Source organism: Barbatula barbatula, assembly GCF_947034865.1.
Source record: "Barbatula barbatula genome assembly, chromosome: 12".
NCBI classification, from domain to species: domain Eukaryota; kingdom Metazoa; phylum Chordata; class Actinopteri; order Cypriniformes; family Nemacheilidae; genus Barbatula; species Barbatula barbatula.
The window spans coordinates 10,917,074-10,940,759 of NC_136775.1; the positions used below are offsets into that span (position 1 = coordinate 10,917,074).

At 38.9% G+C, this 23,686-nt stretch overlaps 3 protein-coding genes across 8 annotated transcripts; 1 reads left to right on the plus strand and 2 right to left on the minus strand.

Annotated features, from left to right (window-relative positions):
• Positions 1-45: 45 nt before the first annotated feature.
• Positions 46-4,150, minus strand: nsmce2 (NSE2 (MMS21) homolog, SMC5-SMC6 complex SUMO ligase). 2 transcript variants are annotated; one of them, XM_079468846.1, is made up of 7 exons: positions 4,092-4,150; positions 2,795-2,924; positions 2,601-2,713; positions 2,136-2,289; positions 738-832; positions 521-627; positions 46-336 (listed from the first exon to the last, which is right to left on the minus strand). In XM_079468846.1, the coding sequence occupies exons 2-7, from the start codon at positions 2,907-2,909 to the stop codon at positions 219-221; spliced, it is 702 nt and encodes a 233-aa protein (XP_079324972.1). In that variant the 5' UTR covers positions 2,910-2,924; positions 4,092-4,150; the 3' UTR covers positions 46-218. The 2 variants fall into 2 exon arrangements, with proteins under 2 accessions (XP_079324972.1, XP_079324971.1); XM_079468845.1 differs by lacking the exon at positions 4,092-4,150 and adding an exon at positions 3,118-3,352.
• derl1 (derlin 1) lies at positions 3,349-8,780 on the plus strand. Its single transcript, XM_079468843.1, has 8 exons — positions 3,349-3,704; positions 5,238-5,349; positions 5,549-5,613; positions 6,141-6,167; positions 6,667-6,762; positions 6,856-6,908; positions 6,994-7,104; positions 7,257-8,780. Exons 1-8 carry the CDS (start codon positions 3,552-3,554, stop codon positions 7,405-7,407), a joined length of 768 nt encoding a protein of 255 aa, XP_079324969.1. The 5' UTR covers positions 3,349-3,551; the 3' UTR covers positions 7,408-8,780.
• Positions 8,766-23,065, minus strand: zhx2a (zinc fingers and homeoboxes 2a). 5 transcript variants are annotated; one of them, XM_079468795.1, is made up of 4 exons: positions 22,579-23,065; positions 17,704-17,811; positions 9,879-12,447; positions 8,766-9,670 (listed from the first exon to the last, which is right to left on the minus strand). In XM_079468795.1, the coding sequence occupies exon 3, from the start codon at positions 12,295-12,297 to the stop codon at positions 9,889-9,891; it is 2,409 nt and encodes an 802-aa protein (XP_079324921.1). In that variant the 5' UTR covers positions 12,298-12,447; positions 17,704-17,811; positions 22,579-23,065; the 3' UTR covers positions 8,766-9,670; positions 9,879-9,888. The 5 variants fall into 5 exon arrangements, with proteins under 5 accessions (XP_079324921.1, XP_079324924.1, XP_079324922.1 ...); XM_079468798.1 differs by having other exon boundaries at positions 9,879-12,443; positions 22,579-22,731; XM_079468796.1 differs by having other exon boundaries at positions 22,456-22,595.
• Positions 23,066-23,686: the final 621 nt, after the last annotated feature.

Below are 23,686 nucleotides of genomic sequence, written 5' to 3' on the forward strand. Positions count from 1 at the left end.
ATTTATACAAAGCTTATTTATCTGAGGTTTGTCAGAAAAGTAGAAAATGGTTCAAATGTTTATTTGCAAAAGAAAATACAATAGTCATATTGACAAAACATTCACGACCTTATAACGTGAACCAAAACATTGTAATTTATGCACAAACTTGTATAACAAAAGCCTCTAGTTTTAGAAATTAATTTTCAAAAAAGAATTTTTACATTGTAAATACACCTTTAGGTGAATGTTTTCCCGCTCTGTCTCTTCTGGCTTTGGATCTTTCTCTTCATAACAAAGTCCAACTCAAGGTCTGATTCCTGAACATCTATGTTATCACAGCCAACCTTTGGACAGCTGTATGAAATGACACATGTTAAAGGCAACAATGGCTGTTATAATTGTTACAACTACATTACAAGATACATTATTCTTCAATAATGTAATAAAGTTGATACAACAAGATAATGCAAACAAGCTATGATTTAAACTTTATAGAAGCATATTTATGTACGAAAAGCGGAACTCAGTGTCAACATACCGGCATTTCTTCTTATGTCTGTGCTTGGCTCTAATCATTTCAAGTATAGCATCTTGGTCAAAATAATGATGGCATTTCTTATTCTTCACTGGATTGACCATATCAACCTGTCAGAGCAGGACAATATCTGAATCAATGATTTCATTTCACAATATAATTTTATTATCTTTCTTATACGCATTATATACACAAAATAGAAAACGATGTTGATGTATACCTGGGTGAGAGGGCAGATGAAATTTGTCTGGCTTTGTGTTACAGCAATGTCATCATCCAGCTCCTCCTCTTCATTCTCAGTTTCTGCCTGACTAGCTGCGAATACATATGCACATATACACATTTAACAATGATTTACATTGTCATCTAGCAGACGCTTTTATCCAACGCGACTTACAAAGAGTTCGGGGAGCAATAAGCGATATGTCATAAAAGAGCAATAGTACGATAGGTGCTAATACAAAGTTACTAGTTTCAACAAAAGCTAGACCACTACCTGTTGAGAGCATTACTTTAGTGTACTTTTTTTTCATTTGTCTGTCAAGATTTCACAATAGAGGTGTGTTCCAAGTAGTTTTTTGAAGGTAGTGAGAGATGTGTTTGACCAGACCGCGTTAGGAAGAATGTTCCACCAGGAAGGAGTTGTGAAGGAGAATGAGCGGGAAATCGATTTAATGCCTTTATGAGAAGGCATTACAAGGCACCGCTCGTTTGCTGGATGCAGCGTTTTTGATGGGGTGTAGGAGGATGTGAAAGTATGCCGGTGCAGTTCAAGTGATAGTCCTGTAGGCAGACATCAGTGACTTTAACCTGATACAGGCTTCAACCGGTAGCCAGTGGAGATAGATGAAAAGGGGTGTCACATGAGCCCTTTTAGGATGTTGGAAGATGAGGCATGCTTCAAGTGGTTTGATAGCCTTTGCAGAAATACCAGCAAGGAGAGCATTGCAGTTGTCCCACCTTGCGATTACCAGGGTCTGGACAAGGAGTTGTGCTGCATGCTCAGTGAGATAGGGTCTAACCTTTCGAATGTTAAATAAGGCATATCGACAGGATTGCGTTGTCTTTGCAATGTGATCATTGAAGGACAGCTGTTCATAAAATATGACTCCAAGGTTCCTGGCTGATTCGGAGGGAGTGATAGTGGAATTGCCAAGCTGGATGGTGAGATCGTGTTGCACCGTGGGGTGTGCCGGAAACACAAGTAGTTCTGTCTTGGCCAGGTTCAGCTGGAGGTGATGCTCTTTCATCCAAGCTGAGATGTCATCTAGGCAGGCTGTTATGCGAGCTGCTACAGTGGTATCGTCTGGGTGAAACGAGATGTAGATCTGGGTGTCGTCAGCATAACAGTGATACGAGAAGCTGTGTGCATGTATGATGGGTCCTAAGGATGTCATGTAAATGGAAAAAAGCAGCGGTCCAAGCACCGATCCCTGGGGGACCCCAGTGATCATGTGGTGAGCAGTGGACAGCGAGCCCCTCCATGACACCTTATGATACCTCCATTCACATATGGCATTTGGAAATACTAATGCATATTTTATCCCTCTATAAAAACTGTTAATTTAGACTTCTGAAACCTAGTTAAAAACTAAACAAAAATATGCCAGTGTCTCACCTTGCATTGCATATTTCCTGATACTCTCTTTAAAGGCTATCACTTTACTGTGCCTTTGGAGGTCTGCATCTGAAACTCCAGCCATAAGCTGAGAGAACCTGTCCTTAACAGAAACTCTCAGATTAAACATGGCATCTGGCGGTTGATGCCTGACCTGCATAACATAAGACAAAGTCAGTCTCGATTACGCAAAGATAATGCGCTCTTTAAAACACAATACGAATTTGTTGACGCAGTGTAAATTAAAAATACAGTCACTGTGATGGCAATCAAAGGGAGTCAAATCAAAGAAAGGTAGTACGTTGTTAGTGTGATTGGTTGTCAGAAATGTTGTTTCAGGACCAAAATAACGTTGACACAGAAACATGTGCTGCTTGGTGAAATCAGTCTGGTTCACGTACAATGGAAAGAACAACAAAAACACACTAAACAAGTGTGAACTGGCTCTAAAGCAATACAGCAAACCTGAGCTGTCATCTCTTCTACCGATCCCACAAAACAATTTATTTCTCTGTCCAACTCTGAACATTGCAGCATCATCTTCTCCAGTTTCTTCAGAGCTGGGCTGTCCGTTGTACCTGAAATTGGGAGGTCGAGACAATTTCATCATGAATACAAACTGTAAGTTATCTGCTGTTAGTTAAGGACTTGTTGCTCACCTTCTGCTTCGACTATTCCCAGGGCAACGTCTGATACCACGTCCATATACGCTTCAATGTCTCCTTGGCATGATTTAAGATTGGACAACGTGGACTGCACGGAACTTAAAGACATCCCTCAACTTTATGACTACGCGAAGACAACAGAAATCAGCATAACGTTGCGGTACACATTCAGCATACATATAGTTTCACACAGGCGCCTTAAATCATTTAACGTTTTTTATTTACAACATTACTGATGAAAATATATGTTTTTTGTTAACATGAATTATTATTTCAATATAATAAAATTAAAAATACAAACGAAACATGTTCTTCACCAAAAGTAGCGCCACAAACTCGCTTCCGGTTTCAAAAGCGATGGATCCGACGTCAATATAAAAGACGTACAACGCTTTCAATAAATCGTATTAAAACATGGGGTTGGTAAATAAATACAAAATCAAAATAATATATCTGCGTAAAAAATAAACATTAAATAAAATAATATATTTTAAATAATCCCAATATGTCTCTGCATGGCTATTAATTTGACAGTCAAATTTAACGACAATCGAGGACGCGCCTGCGCGTGGCCACGTCATGTAAACTAAACGGGAAAGGAGTGCGTCCATCACAGAAACCAAAATAGAAGACTGAAACAGCGTTTCTGCATTGCGATCACAGATTGGTGTGTTGCGCCTGCAATTTTCCGTGAACCCGCATCGGCGGAGAACAGACAGTTAATTGCCTGGGTGTCAAATCATATGGCAAGATGTCAGATATCGGAGACTGGTTTAAAAACATCCCTTTCATCACTCGATACTGGTTTGCTGGCTCGATAGCCGTGCCGCTGATAGGAAAGCTGGGATTAATCAGTCCTATGTATCTTGTGTTATGGCCGGAGGCATTCTTTCACAAATTTCAGGTACGTTTAAATGACATTTCAAAGCAGAGAAACTTAGAAAACTGCAACGATGACTAAGGCCTTGTAGGCCTCACACGGGAGTAACGTTGACGTTACTCCAGTGCGACACATGGGCTACAGTTAAGAAAGCTGTAACAGTTACTTTAGTAAACTGTACATTAACTGTAATGATTTTGAAGAAATGTGAACGCTAGACATTAAAAGTTGTGGCTTGACAAGCTTCATGACTATATGTGTACGTTACACACGGATCATGTTCAATCGCGATTTTCAAGTTTAAAAAAAATACACATTTACGTAAATACTGAGTGTGCTATATAATGCTGGTAATATATTAGACTATTGTTAAATATGTTCAACCCGCCCTTTAAATCAAAAATAGCTTACCCAAAGATAAAGCGTCCCATTTGTTTTCAACCAATGATACTGAAGCACGCATCTGAGGTTACTTCCGTTTTTCGTTGCGATAGTAAATGTTATTTCAAATATTTTCAGTGCCAATTCAGAAAACGTTTACTTTTTACAAAAAACACTATACATCTTTTAATATTTTTCCCATAGCGTGACATGCTTTCCTATTTGCCACAACAATAAGTTTTGCATTGAAATGAAACCGTCTCATTTAATTTACATCAGTTTTTTCTTGTTCCACCAGGTGGCGCAAAACGACCAATCTCTGCTAAAACTGACCAAAAAGCGTTTGAGGAAATATGTTAAATATTATTAGGTATATAAAAGTGGATAAATTGAATTAACAGATCAATCCATTCAAAATAAGAGTCTGTTTTTTCTGTCATCAGGCTTAGTGAAATTCCTGTGGAAAAAGGCAGTTTGTATCAGTAAACTGATGCTGACACCACAGCACATTTGTCTTGTGAAGAAACCATTAAACTATTGAGAAGCAGCCAAATAAACCCAGCCCAAATAACCTAGTACTCTCACGTAGGCGGAGCGATCCTGCTGTGCTTTTTAACCCACTTTTTTTCAGTGCTGCAGTCCACAGAGGTCACCTCTCCACACAAGTGAGCTGGCGTGATTTATGCTGCAGTGCATGAGGGGGGGGACGCTGGACTGGCTGGCTACCGCAGAGCAGCTTCAGACGCCAACATGAATGCGTGGCTGCTCAGCGGATTCACAGTTCCCCAGACCAAAAGCCCTTCTAGCTCAGAGTTTTAGTGTGTGCCAAGGGGAGGAGAGAAATAACTAGAAGCGGGGGGGGGGGGGAGAGAACAGAGAAGAGACAGTTGGAGGCTGTAGTAGGCAGTAAGCGATAGGGTGTGCAGATGCACGATGAGAGCAAATTAAACACTGGAGAGAGTGTTGGGATGCGTGTTATTTACTGACCCAATTTTTCTGCCCCGGGAGTTACCCAACAAATCTGGATGACAGACCAGATGAGTGTCAGAGTGTGATGTCTGGGGCAACGCTGTAACATACAGACACACTGATAAACATCAAGGAATCAAATCTGCACTGCAAACATATAGTGAAAGCATCAAAGTCACTGATTATTTTACTATGCTCTGTTAACAGGTATGGAGACCGATATCTGCAACATTGTATTTCCCAGTTGGCCCAGGGACAGGTTTTCTCTACCTGGTTAATCTGTATTTTCTGTACCAGTACTCCACCAGGCTTGAAACAGGTATGTCACATGCCCTATTTGACTGGATCTGACCTGCTGAATGCTTGTAGCCTGTTTCTCAAACTGAAAGAACACTGAAACCAATTTAAGTTGTGTGCTTTCATTGTAATGAAATTAAAACTGCGTTGAAACTGTCTGAAACTGTTTTTTTAATGAAAATGAGTGAAGGAAGTCATCACATCTACTTTCTCTTTCATAGGAGCTTTTGATGGAAGACCAGCAGATTACTTATTCATGCTTTTATTCAACTGGATTTGCATTGTTGTATCCTTTCTGTCCCATACATTGCACTGAATAATACCTTGTTTGCACTGTACTAATCTTTTGCAATCAAATTGCATCTGTGCATCACATATACCCGCATTAACTGTGGATGAGTTCAGCCATTGAATGTGACATGCTGATTTCAGGAGTTCAGTGTTTTGCCTTAATTTATGTTAATATTCACGGAATACGTTTTTATTTGGATGTCATGTTATTTTACATTTGACAATCATCTGTTAAAGGTGTAGTTGTCCGTCAAAAATGGAAATTCTGTCATTTACTCACCCCTTGTCATTTCAAGCCTATAGGACTTTTCTTGCTGGTAACAGAACAGCACACCCCCATTCACTTCTATTTTATGAACATAAAACCAATGCAAGTGACCAATTCATTAACTATTCTTCATTATTAACAACGTAATGGGCTATTAACCACATTCTTCAAAATATCTTCTTTTGTGTTCTGCGGAAGAAAGGAAGACATGTACTGAGATATGCACGTATCGTTCCTTTACATTTGTAACTCAGATAACAGGGTTAATGATGGATATGCAGGTTTGTCATATTTATCTTTCATTTATTTTTTCAAATGTTGATTAAACATAAAACAAATGACAGGTTTTTGCATATGGCCTATAAAGCTTATTGTTTAAGCAGTCAAATAGTATAATACAAAAAAATCAGGGAAAACTGGTGCCACATTTTTTCAGTAAAAATAAAAGTTCGATCACAAGTTTTCGTGATCACAAGCTGTAAACATTTTACTTTGTGAGATAGTTTTAGAATTTTTTTTTAGTTAAAAAGCATTTCTTTGCATATTCAATATTCTTTTGTCTGTATCTACTTAAATCGCTGGTTGACATCAATTACCAACACCAACATTTTGTTATGGCCAATTATTAATAGTTCTTATGTATGTACCATTTTTTACGGTAATCATCAAGGCTTATTTTGAAGACCTGTTTTGGTCTTTTGATGTCTTATAACAAAAATCTATTTAGTCATTTGAATTTCTTATTTTCTAATTAAATATTGCGTTGTTTGTGTTTTGCAGCTCCTGATGATCCCTTTGATAATGTCTGTTCTGTATGTCTGGGCTCAGCTAAATCGAGACACGATTGTATCTTTCTGGTTTGGCACCAGATTCAAGGTGATGAATTCATTCTATTAATGCAGTGTATTTATGATTCAGCATGAGTCTGGGTTTTTAAAAATCCTCTTGTTTATGTTTTCACTACCTCAGGCTTGTTATCTTCCTTGGGTCATTCTGGGATTCAACTATATCATCGGTGGCTCGTAAGAATGTTTATTCCTTCCATTTTTGATGTTTCTGTTGTATAACAAGGAATCGTCACAATGACTTTTATTCTTTCTTTGTCAGTGTTGTCAACGAGCTGATTGGAAATCTAGTGGGCCATCTTTACTTCTTTCTGATGTTCAAATACCCCATGGACCTGGGTGGGAGGTCATTTCTTTCCACTCCCCAGTTCCTGTGAGTTCATAGTGTGCACAGCTTTCCACAACGTGCTGTATAAGTTGTACAGATACATAGATAAATGTAGCAGGAAAATAAATGTTTATAAAACTCAAAGGACCTAAAAGTGTTTATTGTAATATTTGTCTGTCAATTCATTTGTCCCTTAGGTATAATTGGCTTCCCAATCGACGAGGTGGAGTTTCTGGATTTGGTGTTCCCCCAAGCAGGAGACCTATGCCTCAGGAACAGGCAGGAGGAGGAGGAGGAGGTGGTGGACGTTATAACTGGGGTGCAGGTTTTCGGCTGGGGGACGACTGACCCCTTTTTTCTCATGAGCCCATGGATAAATAATGAAACTTCTAACGTCAGTGCTGCAGAATACGGATTTTATATGCTTAGGAATTTATTTGTATTATTTTTTCTTCTGGTTCATAAGAAGAGAAATGTGAAGTGGTTTTTCAGCGTTGTTTTTTTTTTGCTTTTGATCACGTCACATTGTGATGAGATTTCTGTGTGCAAATCTCTAAAAAAAAACTCTGCAAATCACAATGATAGGAAGTTCAGAGGAGTGTCTTTGACCATCTTTCCCACAATATAACCACATTCTGTGTAAGCAGGCATCCTATTCATTATTCACAAAGTTGTAAACATACGGTCTCCATTGACATGTAATGTAAAGAATGTTTTGCTATCTTATTGGTTTCAAACCACTCATTTTGATTGATTATTCATCTCTAAAAATCATCAGGTTAATATTGTTGTAACGTTTTCCCATGAACAGCACATGTGCTTTACATTTGTAAATGAACTGAGCTGTCAGTTAGAACTTTCAGATGAAAGTGCTGTGCATGTTTTAATTTGTTTGTTTTATACACGTAACACTTGATAAAGGCTATCAGTCAATCCAGTTACAGCATAACTGGAGTGCACTTTCACACATTAATGATGATTAAAACAAATTAAAAACTACCTTGTAATATGTATATACATTTAAATACACACACTGGACGGTTGCTCTTTCGTTGAATGCAATCAGAAATCAAAGTTGGTTTTTTAATTGTTTGTACATTGGATGTTATATCTATATGGTTTCCGTGCTAAAGTATAAATGTAGATACGATATAGTTTTGTGTCCCTCAACACACTAGTTTAGTAAAGGTGCTAACATTTAGCAGTCCCTTTTATCTAAAGTGGCTTACAAAGGAGGTAAGCAATACAAGCAATTGAAACAACATAAGGACAACAATGCATAAGTACAATAAATGGTCTCAGTTAGCCTACCAGAATATACAAACCTAAGTACTGTTTTCGCTAAATGAAAAATGCATTAGAAATCAATTTCCTGGTTTATGGTGGTGTGAACTTTCCAAAATGAATTTTATAATAATAAATGCGACTACTGTTCTAAATATGCATTACTAAATGTTACGTTTATATAATACTGCTTTGTTTTTCATAGTCAGTGCTCTTTCGATAACTAAAACGACAAATAAATTGTAAAGAGCAAGGGCTCAGTAATTTGAGTACGTTCATTTCTGTGTCTCTAGGGACACACTCAGGATCCAGATGCCTTAAAATTGTATTTAAATCTTGCATTACACCATTTTTCTTAAAGAAAATTTGCATCCTAACGTTTCGTCCGTTGCAATTCAGCTTTGTTGTAGGCATGATGTTTTGTGTAAAATGATGGGTCGTTGAGCAGGATTTCAATCAGTTGTGTTTTATTGAGTTAGAGCAGACTGGTTCTTATAAAGAGCAAGCAGGATTCTTGGTAGTAGTACAGTATTCCTGATACATGTCTGAACGTGACACTAATGCAGCTGCAGGAAAAAGAAATACACTGAAGCTAGCTGAAGCAGTTCATAGCAGAGTTGTGAATATGGAACTACACCTTGGATACCAGAAAAGGCAACATGTTAAAAGATCATTTTGTACTGTTACTGTAATATTGCCAACAAATTAGCCTATAACAACAAATAAACATATGCTGTGCATCACTGAATTGTATTAGTTTCGATTTGATTACATCCACCATGTGGCGCTGTCCCCTTGGCGAGAAAGAAGAGTATGAGACTGCAGTCCATAACATCACCTCATTTCTGGAAAGAGATGTTTTTTGTAGAAGCACCACTTTTACGTGTCCACTTAAAATATTAAGTGCCATTGCAGATCACGTTGTGTTCTCTTGGATTTTACTAGGCCAGCTTCGCCAGCAGGTGGATTAGTTTCGTCTCCTCTCACAAAAAAAAAACATTTAAACATTCCATTATACAGGTTATGGGAAATGTCTTGGGACTCCTAATATAAATGTAACAAAAGTCTCATCTTCAAAAAGATCTTACAAATCTGTCAAAGTACAGAAAAAATATTTACAAGGGCCCTTTTAAAAAACAAACACACTAACACTTAATAACATAGCAGTCTAACTTTGGCACTCCGTGGTCACTCAGTGTTTCACAGAAGCTCCCAGTCCATCTTTTCTTTGATACCGTCAGAGGCCAGGCATGAGATCATTGGTTCCATGTGCAACATTCCTTAAACATCAGATCCGTCAAGTTCAGTCATAGCAGCCTGTTTACCTCTGCAATAGAACAAGCAACAAATGCCACTTGACTTGCATACATTATAGAAGAAAATCTCAAACTGACACGCCTTACCCCTCCCAATTACAGACTTCTGCTGCTATGTCATTAGAAGGCTATTACTTCAGGAAGACAACTATTTCACCCCTTCTCTATTCAAAACATTGACCAGCTAGTTTAATATGTAGCCTAAGAGAAATACTATACCTTAACCACATCATCCGGTCACTCTGTGCTCTGCGGACAACACTTCAAGGTCTCGTGCCACTTTATGCCCGTCAAAGTCTTTGCTCTCGGTGTCGGATGCTAAGGAAACCCACCTCCTACCGTCTACACTTGCCTGTCCGTGTTGGTCCTTGCTCTTGCTGATGTCAGGCACATTGTTGCCCAGTTTACTGGTGAACCAGTCAACTATGTCCTGGTTGGTTAGTTTTGACTGCTCTGCAAGCTTCTCAAATGCCTCCCCTTTTTGTACCTTCGCTTCTTGGAAATGCCTTTGCAGAACACTCTGGGCTTGTTCCGAGATCACAGAACTGTTCTGCCCATTCTGTCTTTTGTTGGTTAGGTTTTGAAACTGCTCCATCCAATCCAGGGTTCCATTCTTCAGAGCAGATCTGTTCTCCTTGAACCAGCGGACAATTTCTGTACGAGCTAGCCCTGTTTGGATTTCAAGTTGGTTGTACTCCTCAGGTGAGGGCCACTGGGTTTGTGCAAACGTATCTTTAAGAAGGCCCAGAGACTTTGCGTCGATGGCTTCTGGACACACAGAGGTGGTGAGAATGGGAAGAGGCGAGTCCCTGACTCGGCTGTCCTGCTCGTGGACTCCATTCAGGGTTCCCCTTTGAAGGTGATGCTCTAGTCTTTTTGATCCCATGGAGTTTAGCAAGGCCTGCTCCAGGTTGTCTCGTAGTGCACGTCGTTCTGAAAACCAGCAATCAATTTCGTTTTTGGAGAGCCTGGTCTCAGCCACAAGGTGTTCTATATCTGCCTGTGTTGGATAGCTAGTCCTTTGGAAACTTTCCTCCAGCTTTTTCATTTGCTCAGAGGATTTGCCCTTTACTCTCTCTAGAAGTGGAAACTGTGTGGCAACAGGCTTATGAGGTTCGCGGTCCCTTGAAGACATGTCTGCTTTAATCTGTTGCGCTGCCTTATGATTTCCATGACGCTGATCACTGAACCATTTTTTTATCTCTCCCCAGGAGAGGCCAGTCATCTCAATGAGACGATACACTTCCTCATCGTCAGGAAACTGGCACTGAGCATAGCTGGCAGTCAGCTCTCTGATTTGATCAGGAGTTTTCTCGCAATCTGAAGAAAGGCTTGGTGTTGGAGAGACAGACTTGGGAGTGCTTTGAACAGACTGGATTATTGAAGGCCTCTTCACCTCCGAGGCAACCAGTGGCGATGTGTGGGGCCTTTTGACACCCTGTGCTATTTGATTTGCAACTGTTAGTGTAAGAGGAGCAGCAGTTACAGTGGAGCCGTTGGCAATGGTTGTCAACACTAGGCTGGATTGTCCAAGAACATGGCAAGGAACAGTCTGGATAAGGGACTGTGACGATTTAGTCGACTGAGTTAACTGAGCAGGTAAGACAGTGAAGGCTTGTTGAACAGGTTGAATCGTTCCATTGAACATTTTCTTTCGTGCTTCCTCAACCTCCTCTGGAGACCAGCTGATGCCTTGTTTTAGCCTTTGGGTAGTGAACCATACTTTAATTTGTTCTTCTGGGTGTTTAGAGGCTGCAGTGAGCCATGAGAGCTCTGCTTGGGTAGGATAGGGAAACTTGTTGAAGGACATGATGAGGGTGAGGTTCCCATCCAACGAGGGGTTGTATTTTGAAGTGTTCAAGGGGACGGCGATTTTTGGTACCAAGTTGTAGTTAGGTGGACGTTGAAGGGATGGCATGATGTGAGAGAGTCCGTCTTTCAGCGTCGCATCCGGGATTATTACAGTCCCGTTCACATTCACTGCAGTGATTTGCTTTTTAGGTATCTCTGGAGTGAGTGTTTCTAACTGACTGTCTCCTTGCAACCGAATACTGTCTGCTTTTGGCTTGCCCATCTTAATTCCTGTGGATTTGCTCCGAGGAAAAGAACCGAAGTCCTCACCTGGCTGAAGGCTGGTGGCATCATGGATGACTGTGCAGTTTGAACCTTCGATTGTCTGTTCTAGAATGGTCTGATTGTTGAGTTTGATCCTTTTAAACTTGAAGTTGCTTTCCCCAGGATGGCACTTCTCGTTGTGTTCCGTCAAAGAATCAAACTTTTTTGTGTTGAAGTTGCAAACGGCACACAAGTACAGTGGGTTGAGTATAACGTTCGGGTGGTTGGAATCAACATGTTCTTTGAACTCGTTAAGGTTTTGTGTGGAAAACGGACAGTATTTGCACTCGTAGCCTCCCTGGAGCTTCCTTGGAGGTTGAGTTTTTGCTTCCGGTTTCTCCAGCTCTGTTGGCTCCTGAATAGAGTTCACATAACACTTCCTGTCTGTCCACTCCTCAGCAGAAGAGACATTAGACGATCCATTCTCCTGTGTACCGTCAACACAGGAGTCCATATCATCTGCATCAACCACGTCATCTGGTCGGATCATACAGGGCGTTGAGGACTTTCTCCGACTAGCCATGGTCAGGGAGTAGGACAGTGCAGGGCAGCTTTGTTGATGGCCAATGGGCAGATCTTGGTCTGGTGGAGGATCAGTAAATGATGACTGCGCTGACTGTGAATGTCAGCTCCAATGGAAGGCTTCATCAGACTTCATCCCAAACCACTCTATCTAGAAAAATACAAATAAAATGTGACTGAGTAACAATACTAGACACTGATACATAAGAATTGATGACCTTTAATATTGCGTATTAAGGTAATAGGAACTCATTGGGATGCATAGACACTAGACCCTTGCCCAAGACAACTGAACAGTTAAAGTTAATAAAGTTTGTAAGCACATCATAAATCCTAACATATCAAGTAAATAGTAACGTGCAACACGGCACAAAACTGAAAAATATTACAAAAGTCTACTAAAGAATTCTATTAAAATAATTAAATTGCTATGCTGTAGTTAAGGCTACTGCACAATACTTTTATTTAATTAGAAGCATCAGCAATATGGTGGACAGTCTGGATGGGTGGGGCAAAAACATCCTGTACTAGGCCCAGCCTGTCCTACTTTTGCCCTATGTGCTGTGAAACAATGGCAAAGGGAATAAAGGACCGACAGAGGTTAAAGATTATGTCCTTCATAAATTAGATTTACCATTTAGTTTAGTAGTTGACAGAAATCATTTTTTTGGAAGTTGCATTTAAAAATTAGCATGTTCATGTGTGAGCCGATAACCTTGTGGTTAGTGCTCCATCAAATGGCGCTGTTGCGCTCCGGGCGACCCGAGTTTGAGTCCCGGCTCGTGGTCCTTTCCCGATCCCAAAAAGTTAAAATAGTGTGACAACAATGAACAACAAAACAGCATTTATTAAATGTCACTTGATGTTAATTTACTTTTACAAATACATTTTTAAATCAAAAGCTGAATCATGAATATTTTTAATGCAAGAACTGACATTATTAATTGTATTGACATCGAAGTGATAGTTCGCCCAAAAATTAAATTAATTGACTCACCCTATTGTCATTTCAAACCGGTATGACTTTCTTTTTTACACAGAACACAAAAGAAGATATTGTGTACAATGTTGATAACTGGCACAAATTAATTTAACAATATTCTTCAAAATATCTTCTTTTGTGTTCTGCTCTGCAGGACTAATACATGCTGAAAAACGATATTGCTCATTGTTAGTTCATGTTATTTAAGGCATTTTCTAATGTTAACAAATACAACCTTATTGTAATGTGTCATAAAAAAATATATTATTTGTGATTGATTAAATAATAACATACAGACATATAAGAATTTAGAAGGCTGCATTCACACATCATAACAGCACTCATGAGCTAAAAAGTGCATTCATCACCTTTATAGGAAATCTTCAAGTAAAGAATAAGCAAGATGAAAGAAATGCACTCAGATGTACACTCTGAACAGCAAGTGTTTGCCAAGGGCTTTCAGCTATTAAAAACTTTATGACACAAGTAGTAAGCACATACATTACATCTAAAGCCATTTCAAAACAAATTATTTGGCCTTAGGTTCCAATAGCTGTTATTGACACAAGAAAGCAAAGAAAGTCTGTGGTGTACTTTTGGCTAAGATTAGATTAGATTAGATTAAACTTTATTGTCATTACACATATACAAGTACAGTGTAACGAAATGTAGTTTAGGTCTAAGCAGAGGTGCAGTTAGCAAGTGCAGGATATACAGTTAGAATAAATACAGAATACAATATGGGAGAATATAATACAGTGGGCAGGGACTATAAAAATATTTTGCAGTAGGAATGTTCTATGAAAATATGACAGTAGGTATATACTATGAACAATATATACAGATGGGTACAGGTGGATATGAACAGATAATAATAATAATTTAGATTAAATAATTAGATTATCTCCTAGGTTGGTGTTAAAGGAAAATGACAAAAACAAGAAAAACAACAATAAGAGGAAATAAACATGTAAAACTGTAAAGGCATCTCAAAACCACCAGTAAACAGCAATAAAATAGATGTTGGGTGTAAAACGGTCTCTGTACATTCACTACTGACTGTTGCAATGATCCAGTATGAACAAATGTAAATAAACATAAGTGAGTGACACATCTAGTAAATACCAATGCCAGAACAGCAAAACAGACATCACTTTGCCCGTCTGCTTTTGCATGCATTGACATGCATTTTTCCAAGAGAGGATGTTGCTGCGGAGCTGCGGTGAAGGGGCGGAGACAGAGCTCTGTTAATTCTGTGAAGCACAGTGGGTGGGGGCTGAATTTGGGATCGTGCAGAATTAATTTAAATCTCATCAAACGGGCCTCTTTAGGACTGCAGCAGGGCACAGAATCTACATTAACGCATTTCCCTTTTCACCACCAATGTTATGGACCTTCAAAATGGGACCAACACTTTGGATGTCGGGATAACTTCCAGACTGCAGAGTGAATCTATAAATCTATAAAGAAGTGATACTTAATCAATAAATAGTCCCTACACAGATGCTGGCTGAAGGTTGCTGTAACAGAACCAGATGCTGTTGTTAGACTGAGAAATAAAGAGTTGTTTCTGTAAAAATCCTGTCTAAGGGTAAAGAAAAGACACAGAGCTTAAACCATAATGGGTAGGAGTCTGGGCTTTTAGTGATTTTGGGGTACTCTGTAACAGGCCTCGAAAAATCTGGACTCATGCGTTGCCATGGAAACGGCCTAGCAGCAGGTGGGAGGGATTTTCTCCACAGAGATCCAGATGAGGAACGTTTCCGCATTCCTATTTTTGGCAGAGCCCGTTCTTTAGGGGTGAAACCCACACTGAGAGATGGATGAGAATAATCTTTTCCACCATAATTCTTCCTTCCTATCTACTACTGACAAAAGATTGCTGCTGTACGCTTGCTGTACTGTACGTGTGATACATTTTTCATGAGCTATAATGAGTCTGTGCATCAATTATGCTTATTAGGAGGAAACAAAACTAAAACTAAAAAGCTGAAATGGGCGTGTTGGTGCTATTGAGAACACATTAACAAATGTTTATTCTTGTACTTACATAAGAAGTCTTTTCTCAGATAAGAGGCGGAAGAATAAGTAATTTGAATGAAAATACAAACAAAAAAGAAGGACATTACAAATCATTGTGCATCATTTTGAGTCAATAGAAGAACAATCTAGCCACTCTCGTGCAAGGAAATCATGCCTGGTAAGAAGTTGTGACCATGTAACCAAAGGGAGAGGACATGACATGCCTGCTAAGCCATCTGTGCAGGCCGAGCTGCTTAGCTGCGTACAGTATCTTCAAAAGAAACCAAATCCCTGTTGCCAGCTGCAAACTTATATGGCTGCAGTCCCAGAGCGTTATGAAATACTGCAAAGAGTCACACCGAGGATCAACTAATCGGGGTCGTTTTTAAGCAATGCTTCTATGAGACTCAGAAACAGTTTGTTTAATAAAATGCTAGGCTGGTAACACCGGTTTGTTGACGTAATTTGGTGGCACGGGCAAATGTTATCATGAAACAAAGACCAATCAGGTTTTAATTCTTAAAAACAGATGTTTAAACTTATTGAAACATTTATGCAACACTTCAGGCCAATTTAAGGAATAATGGTCTTGTTAGACGTTGTCATATTGAGTATTTCGGGAAAAGCTTTTTACAAACACAAAAGGCATGTCACTTGGACAGCTAAGTCTCTTTGTTCAATAGAAATCAGAGTCATACCAAGGGGCAGAGATAACTGCTGTCGTCCATCTGCAACTTTGAGTCACGGCACACAAGAGGCCTGAATCATAGACATCACACTAACATCTAAAGCTCTGCATGACACCGGCACGATCATTTGAAGGATGAGAGAAAAACTAGGTAGGTAGAAAACTTTTATGGGTCAACTGTTTTTTGCTTATAGCCTTCCCATCTGACCTAACGCATTGCAATCTAAAAGAAATTAAATCAAAATAGTTTTGTAATGCTATGACGCCATAACTGAGGTAAGCTAAACAACAGTCTGTCTATATTCATTTAATACAGCATAAACTGAAGCATAAGTGGATTAGTTGGTAATTGATCTGCCTGAAATCTAAACAATTACTATTTCAAAGTCTGGAAACAACTTAAACCAATAAATACATTTTTTAAGTCATACATTGTATTTATATAATAGGGACCATGCATATTCATGAACATTGTTGTATAAAAATACACCATGTAAATATGCCAGAATTAATAACAACACCTACTTTTCATCTGCAGGTAACATAAAACTAACATAAAGACAACATTCATTCACTATAAGTTAAAAGGTACACATAATGGTGACATACATTGACAACAAACATCAAAACAAAAATACATGATAGAAAATACATTGTTCATCCACCTCTATACTGCAATCAATTTAACAGTGAAACAGTGTATCAGTGATAAATGTGTGACAGTTAAAAATGAAAACATCTCTGGTTTTCTAAAAGCTACTGTTTTAAGTGAGTTTTACAGGCGTTAAATGTAGGACACTCTCTTATTGGGAGGGGCAAACTATTCCAGAGTTTACCACCTATTATTGACAATAGATTTTGTCCAAAAGTGGTACACCTAAATGTTATCACAGTCCCCGTTTACAGAGGCCCATGTACTACCCCGCTTTCAAGTCTTTGGAAAAAGATTATGTAACACTTTATATACCAAACAAGCAATATATGCCTCTCTAAGATATCGCAATGGTGGAATGACAATGCCTTTATATCAAAAGTTTTAATTGCTTTCTTAAATAGAGATTCAATACTTTTAAGAGTAGTTTACTAGTTAATGACCAATTTATAAAACAATACTCGATATGTGAGAAGATCATAGTATATAAGAACAACTTGGCAGCTTTGGTGTCAAGAAACGGTCTAATACAGTTAAATTCAATTTACAGAATTTTAAACATGACGTTTGAATATTAGGGTGGAGTCGTATCGTATGTGACTCCTAGATACTTGAAATCATTAACAATATCAAGCTACTGTCCTCTAAGGAACACATTAGAATGTGACACCTTCATATTTTGTTTAGTAAACGCCATACAGACTGTTTTGGTGTTTAGATAGAGACATGACTTAGTAAGTCTGTCATCAATGTGAGCCAGTGCAGATGTAAGTGTGGATGCGATCTCTTGGTAGTTCTTAGCGTATGAAAAGATTACAGCATCATCTGCATGCATCTGAACATCAACATTTTTACATGCCTTTGGCAGATTATTTATATACAGACTTCCGCTTTAACATTGAATTGTTGTTTATTGAAGATCACAAATAAATAAATAAATGATAGATGATGTTGAGAGGACTAAACTGGCTCTGATCTCCCGACACGGTTGTCTTATCTAAGTCATACTGCCTTTGGACTCCATACCACTTTACTGTTACAAATCTTTAAATCACAGACCCACCTGTCAGAGACGGTCTCCTTCTCAAGTGTGCAATGTCCTGAAATATCCAGGGCCTGTGTGACAAGTTTTCCCTCGTCTGCTGCTATTTTCAATGTTTTATTTCTTCACCTAGAAAAGAAAAGTTGTACTGTTATCTTGGAAGTTTATTTTGAATCTCTCAATTATTTCTGATGAGGGCTCAAACAAAGGCACCAGTTCAAGCATAAGCTTCCTTTCCCAACCAGAAACAGACACGGCTCATAACAGAGAATGTTGACTTAAGAGAAATCCCTTATTTTCTTTTCCTCAAGGTTGAGAGAGAAACTGCTGGCAAACCAGCAACAACCAACCCATACTGTGAATATCAGGTCAGTGACCTGATACGACTGCTAGTAAGTATCATCTTACATTTCTACAGGCCTAATTCATTTGTCATGTCCCTGTTGGAGCAAACCAAAAGCTTTTACATTGTGCTTTAGCAGTTTAACTGCCCCAAAAGGTGAATGTAGTTCACATATCACCGGATGATCTACACCCCAAATAATTAAGGTTCATTACAGGGTTTCTTGGACTTTTAAAAAACAATTTTAAGTTGATCATTTCAATAACGATAATGTTTTTTTGTATACTATAATTTTGTTAAGTGTACAAATACTTTCAGATGCGACTTAAACAAACGGGTAATATTTTATGGTATTTTTTTAAAATGTTGGTAGTTATTCAGTGCCTCTAGGGAACAGGTGCATCGACCAAACAACTTTAGTTTTATATAAACCCAGGTTCAAAGTTAGAAACATTCTGATGTGCACAACAGAAAAATCAAAGCCTTGAGAAGGAACTGTCAAAACATTTTGTGATGTTGAGGTTGAAGAACTTGGTGCATTAGGTCTACCATCCAAAATAAGAATGACTAACAATTTAGTGCTGTTCAATGATTAATCGCGATTAATCACATCCAGAATAAATGTACATTTAAATTTGCACAGTAATAAACATTTAACACATACGCATACATGTATATACTTATAAATATACAAATGCAAACATTTCCTTTGTCATTTAAATGATATATAATCATTTCTTGGATTTTACATATATTTTAAATATATAAATTATATTATATTATAAAATATAAATGTATGCGTTTAGAAAATAAAACTAATATGCAGAATTCACAGACATATATTACGCAAACACAAATGTTTATTCTGGATTCGATTAATCGCAATTATCGTTTAACAGCACTACTCAGGAATTTACCTGACTGTAGGGCTGGAACGATTCCTCGAGTAATTCGAATACAAAAATAATTGAGGCAAATGATTTGCCTCAAAGCTTCGTTTAATCCAATAAACTACATTACACATGGAGCACCGCGTTTCCCCAACAACCATTTTTACAGCTGCACAGCCCATAAAACTCTGGACATGTCATATAAACACAGAAGATGCTTCAGAATAAATTACAGAAAAATATACCGGTATTCATTTCTGCTCTGACAACCGCGAGACTGCGACAAACACTCTGTGTGTGTTAGAATGTTGAGAACATTGTGCCTAGTACGTTCCTTATCTTTAAATAAAACTTTTAGGACTTTAGCCGGCAAAGTTTATCCTGTCTCACTAGCACGCGTCCGCACTGCTATTTTACTTAGTTTCTAGTGTCTATTTTGCGAGTGAAACATGTTTTACTGGCAGCATTGAGTCCATATAACTGGATGCATACTTGTAGAAGCTGAATTTGTTTATTTAAACAGGTTGTCTGGCTGTTCTGCGTGACTGACTGAATGTACTGCACAGTTTAACATGCAACATTCGCGATTCTCGTCGATTTGTCTGCGTCTGTGTTTTATTAATACATGAACTTCATCTCCAGTGTTGCTCCGAGGGTTCATTTCAGAACATTTTACAGAGTGAAACTCTTAAACACACACTAAAAAACAAGCATCTTCCGACGACCTAGTTTGATATATATGTCTATTATGACCATTTAATAGACCTAGTTTTGTGTGGACAAATATATGACCATTTAATAGTAAAAATAAAAAACAATAAAATTGAGGTTTGCTAAATGCATAAACTGAACTTGAAGTTACCTTTGAAAGAGACCTGTCTTATTTTCTCTTGTATATTTAGAATTGCGCTTTAATAAAGGAAAAAGTCATTTTTGTCTGAATACTCGATTAATCGATGGAATAATTGGTAGAAAACTTGATTACTAAAATAATCGACAACCCTACCTGACTGATGACTAACTTTCTGCTAACTTACAAATACTGCAGACAATTATTACTTACTAACCAAGAAAGACAAAATAAGTTTAATTCTGCAGCCATACCTTCTTAATCAGTCAGATTATCATTCAGTTTTTCAATATCATAGTCTGTCCAGTTACATGCAGTCTCCTCCTCATTATGCCTCCAAAAAGCTCTGTCACGACTAAAAAAAGTAGGGCAGAATATTGGCAACAGTGAGCCAGTTCAACTGAGAGCGACGGCAAAAAGTCGCATACTATCTCTTTCCAAGAAAACAAAATTTCACACTGATTTTCTCTTTTCTGTTATTTTCTTTCTTGGACGTTTGCAACTTTCTACAACACTAAGGCCAATCCGGATTAAAGCCCAGCTGCTAAATCTATTCAGAAATTCAGCCAGCACAAATATCCTCCAACATACATGATGACTATGGTCATTAGATACAGCCGTGGAAGGAATATGACCTTGCATAGTGATGAAACGCAACTTGTTGCGCTCACATTACGCGGCAGTCAGGTTATAGAAGAGATCAGGGTGGTATATTCCCCACTAACCCAAATTTAGTAGAGGCACACATCAGAAGTCCCTCTTCCAGAACATGAACAGAAACGAAATGAATAGCTTTAGTAGTAATGACTAATAAATAACCCGGCTCCGATGTGAAGCCAGACTCGCTCACAAAGAGGCTCTGCTTTCAGAGTCATGACCACCACCATCGACTGAGAAAACACAGCTTTCATGGGAGCCCAGCCCACGGCTGTGACATCAGCGACTGTCGGCTTAGTCACCAACAGCTCGAGCTATGAGGCAGAGGCAGCAGCAACCACCTCCTCAAAGACGTCAGCTCCTCATGAACGCAGGCAGCCATTTTGAATCCAGCCAGTCACCTGGCACAAACCACATTTTGTGCCAAAGCTAGGCCGAGCATAGTTGTGGTCCTGAGTTTCATGTCCTTACTTTGTAACAGTTGCCTCTACGTCTCAAAGACAAACGTCTTCCTACTGTGATCTACGTTTTTCCAGGATTGTCAAGTACATTGCCAGGCTAGGGATGCTTATTGTTTCAAAATGGGATGAATCCAAAATCAACTCAACATTGTATCCAAATGCCAGTGATTCAAATTCACTGAACGCAATAGGAGAAAACACAGAAGTAAACATCATTTCTTATAGTGTAAACAGCATAAAAATATATATTCTGTTTAGTTCTCACCAAGCCTTTCTACTGATCAGTTAGGCCAAACATCGACTCTGTTTAATAAACATTTTAACGAACTGTGGTTCTGCTCGGTCATAAGACAAACAAACTTGTTTAGGATTAGAAAAATAAACAAGTGTTTTGAATAATCATTGTGTGTTTCTTTCCTTTGGCCCTATGCTGGGACCTTACAAACAAAACCTCAGATTATACCGGCTGCACGTGATACGGCAGAAAAACAAAGGATCTACTTGTGCATATTACTGCATATAATCAGAGTAATACGAGATGAGGAGAGATAAACATGCTAAAACGATTTAATACTTGCTAATATATAGTATTAAATAATCATTAAACATTGATGTTGACGTTATGATCTTTAACGACGCATAACAAAAGCTGCAGCAAGATCTAAAGATAGATGTCCTTGATGAATATAACTTATCAAACTCAGGAAACCCCTCCGCTCCTGTACATCTGTAAGCCCTATTGCAACCTCCAATCAAAACTCACAAGGGAAATATACTAAAACTGATTTGCCAGTAACCTAAATACCTGGTCATATGTAAACAGCGTAGAAACGTGATCTGAGATCGGAACAGCATTTGGTGTTTAGAGAATGAGTGTGAATGGCAGATATAAAGTCGCATCACCTGAGATGACACAGGGAAAATCCCCCATCTGTCAAGAATGAATGAAATGCGGTTTTAAATACAAAAGTAATACGTGCTTTAAAAATGATTTGAACGCGATATGGGGTCCGTACGTAAAAGCGCGCAGTGAGCTTCTCGTCGTGTGGATGCGACAATTTTGGGAAGTATAACAGATGTGAACACATTGCTGCAATGTGGCTAGCGTCGCGTCTGATGCGTGTGCCATGCAGTACGGTCGTGGAAGGCGTCACCGCTGCCTACATCACACGAAAGCAACCCGAAATCAAAGTAGTTGCGAGCCATGCTCCCTTCATACAAGTGCATGAATTAATCATTCGTACTTCGAGTAAGAATAGCGATCGTTACGTACAGAGAAAGAGCGGGTTTAACGGAGACCAATAAAATCACTTGGACCGACGTAACGCCATGTCGACATTGGAAGCCATATTTTGCTGGTTATTTCGACATCAGAGAAGACGACATGTTCGCGCGCCCATACCCCTTTAACTTTAACCATCGTAAGAAACTTTTCCCAAGCAACAATAAATCACAGCGTTGGAAACGTTAAAACTGAGGTTATCGGGTCAGGTCATTGCGGTTATTCAGGTGTTCGCTTTGTACAATATGGTTTAGACAAACAAACAAAGTTCAGTGAAAACAACAACTGACCTCAGAGGCACTTTCGTGCACGTTTCGGTCAACTACTTATCGTGTATTCAAACAACGCCTGCAACTTGGAGGCTTGTTTGCTAATTCACTAGCCGAGACCATTTTTAATTCAGCCGTTCTTACCTGCCCACCACCAACGGAAAGCCCCGCGACGTCAGCGTACTGACAGCTAAGATCCAAAATTGCTCACTTTTCCACGTGTGCGGCCAAAAGAAGCGTGCGATTGTAAAGATTCAACCGATTTCTAAAGACAACAGCCGAAAAAAATTCGCGATCACTGGGGGATCTACGCCAAAACCCACATGATCACCTACGTCAGCAGACGTATTTGCATACGATACGAGACGCCGTTCCATCCCGACTTTGCTAACGAATCCCCAAAAGTAAAAGTTTGCAAAATCGCCGACGGTAAGCTACGGCTTCAAGTGCAAGTGCCGAAGTTCACTTCGCCCCCGTGCTTCCCTCTTTGAGATTAAAGCACTGTTGTTTTGACGTCCCCTGCGTTAGTTTGGATCACAGGTCATTGAATATTAAGCACTCTATTGATGACCAGTGGCTGAACGGGTCTCTCGCACTTTTCTTCTCTTCCTCCCCTCCCATCCTCGCCTCTGTCCCCTATCTCCCTCCCCTTCTCTCCTCATCCCCTCCCACAATCGCCTGTATCCTTGCCGTGGCTGTGCATCACAACAAAACAGGACAACTTGCAAAAAGACACACATTACAACTGTAAGTGAAAAAGAGGCCAGAAAACATTTCATCCTCCCAAACACAAGTATGTGACAGTCATAGGAAAACAAGTCAATATGACTCTAAGAAAGAAATCTTCAAATGCCAGTAACAGATCTGAATGCTAGTTCATGACACCGGTTTCTATCATTTCTTTTGTACAAATGTTTGTCTGACCTTACTTGCGCATGCAGCACTGGGGTATCATGAATACTGCTGCAGAAGCTTATGAATTATTAATTAACACTGTTTGGACTTGGAATTAATCCACCGCTGTTTGGACATATTTACATACAAATAAGCATCTAATGAATTATTGATGTACATTAACTTGCTCTTCGTTTTGTTTGTCGTTTAGTTGAACTCATTTGCAGATGTTTTATTCATCAATAAAGTTTCACACCTGCACATTTGTATATTGTAAATGTATTTTACGCCATCTACAGGATATATTATGTAACGTTAGAGCAATTGTCTGTTGATGATTAAAATGACTGTCATAAAA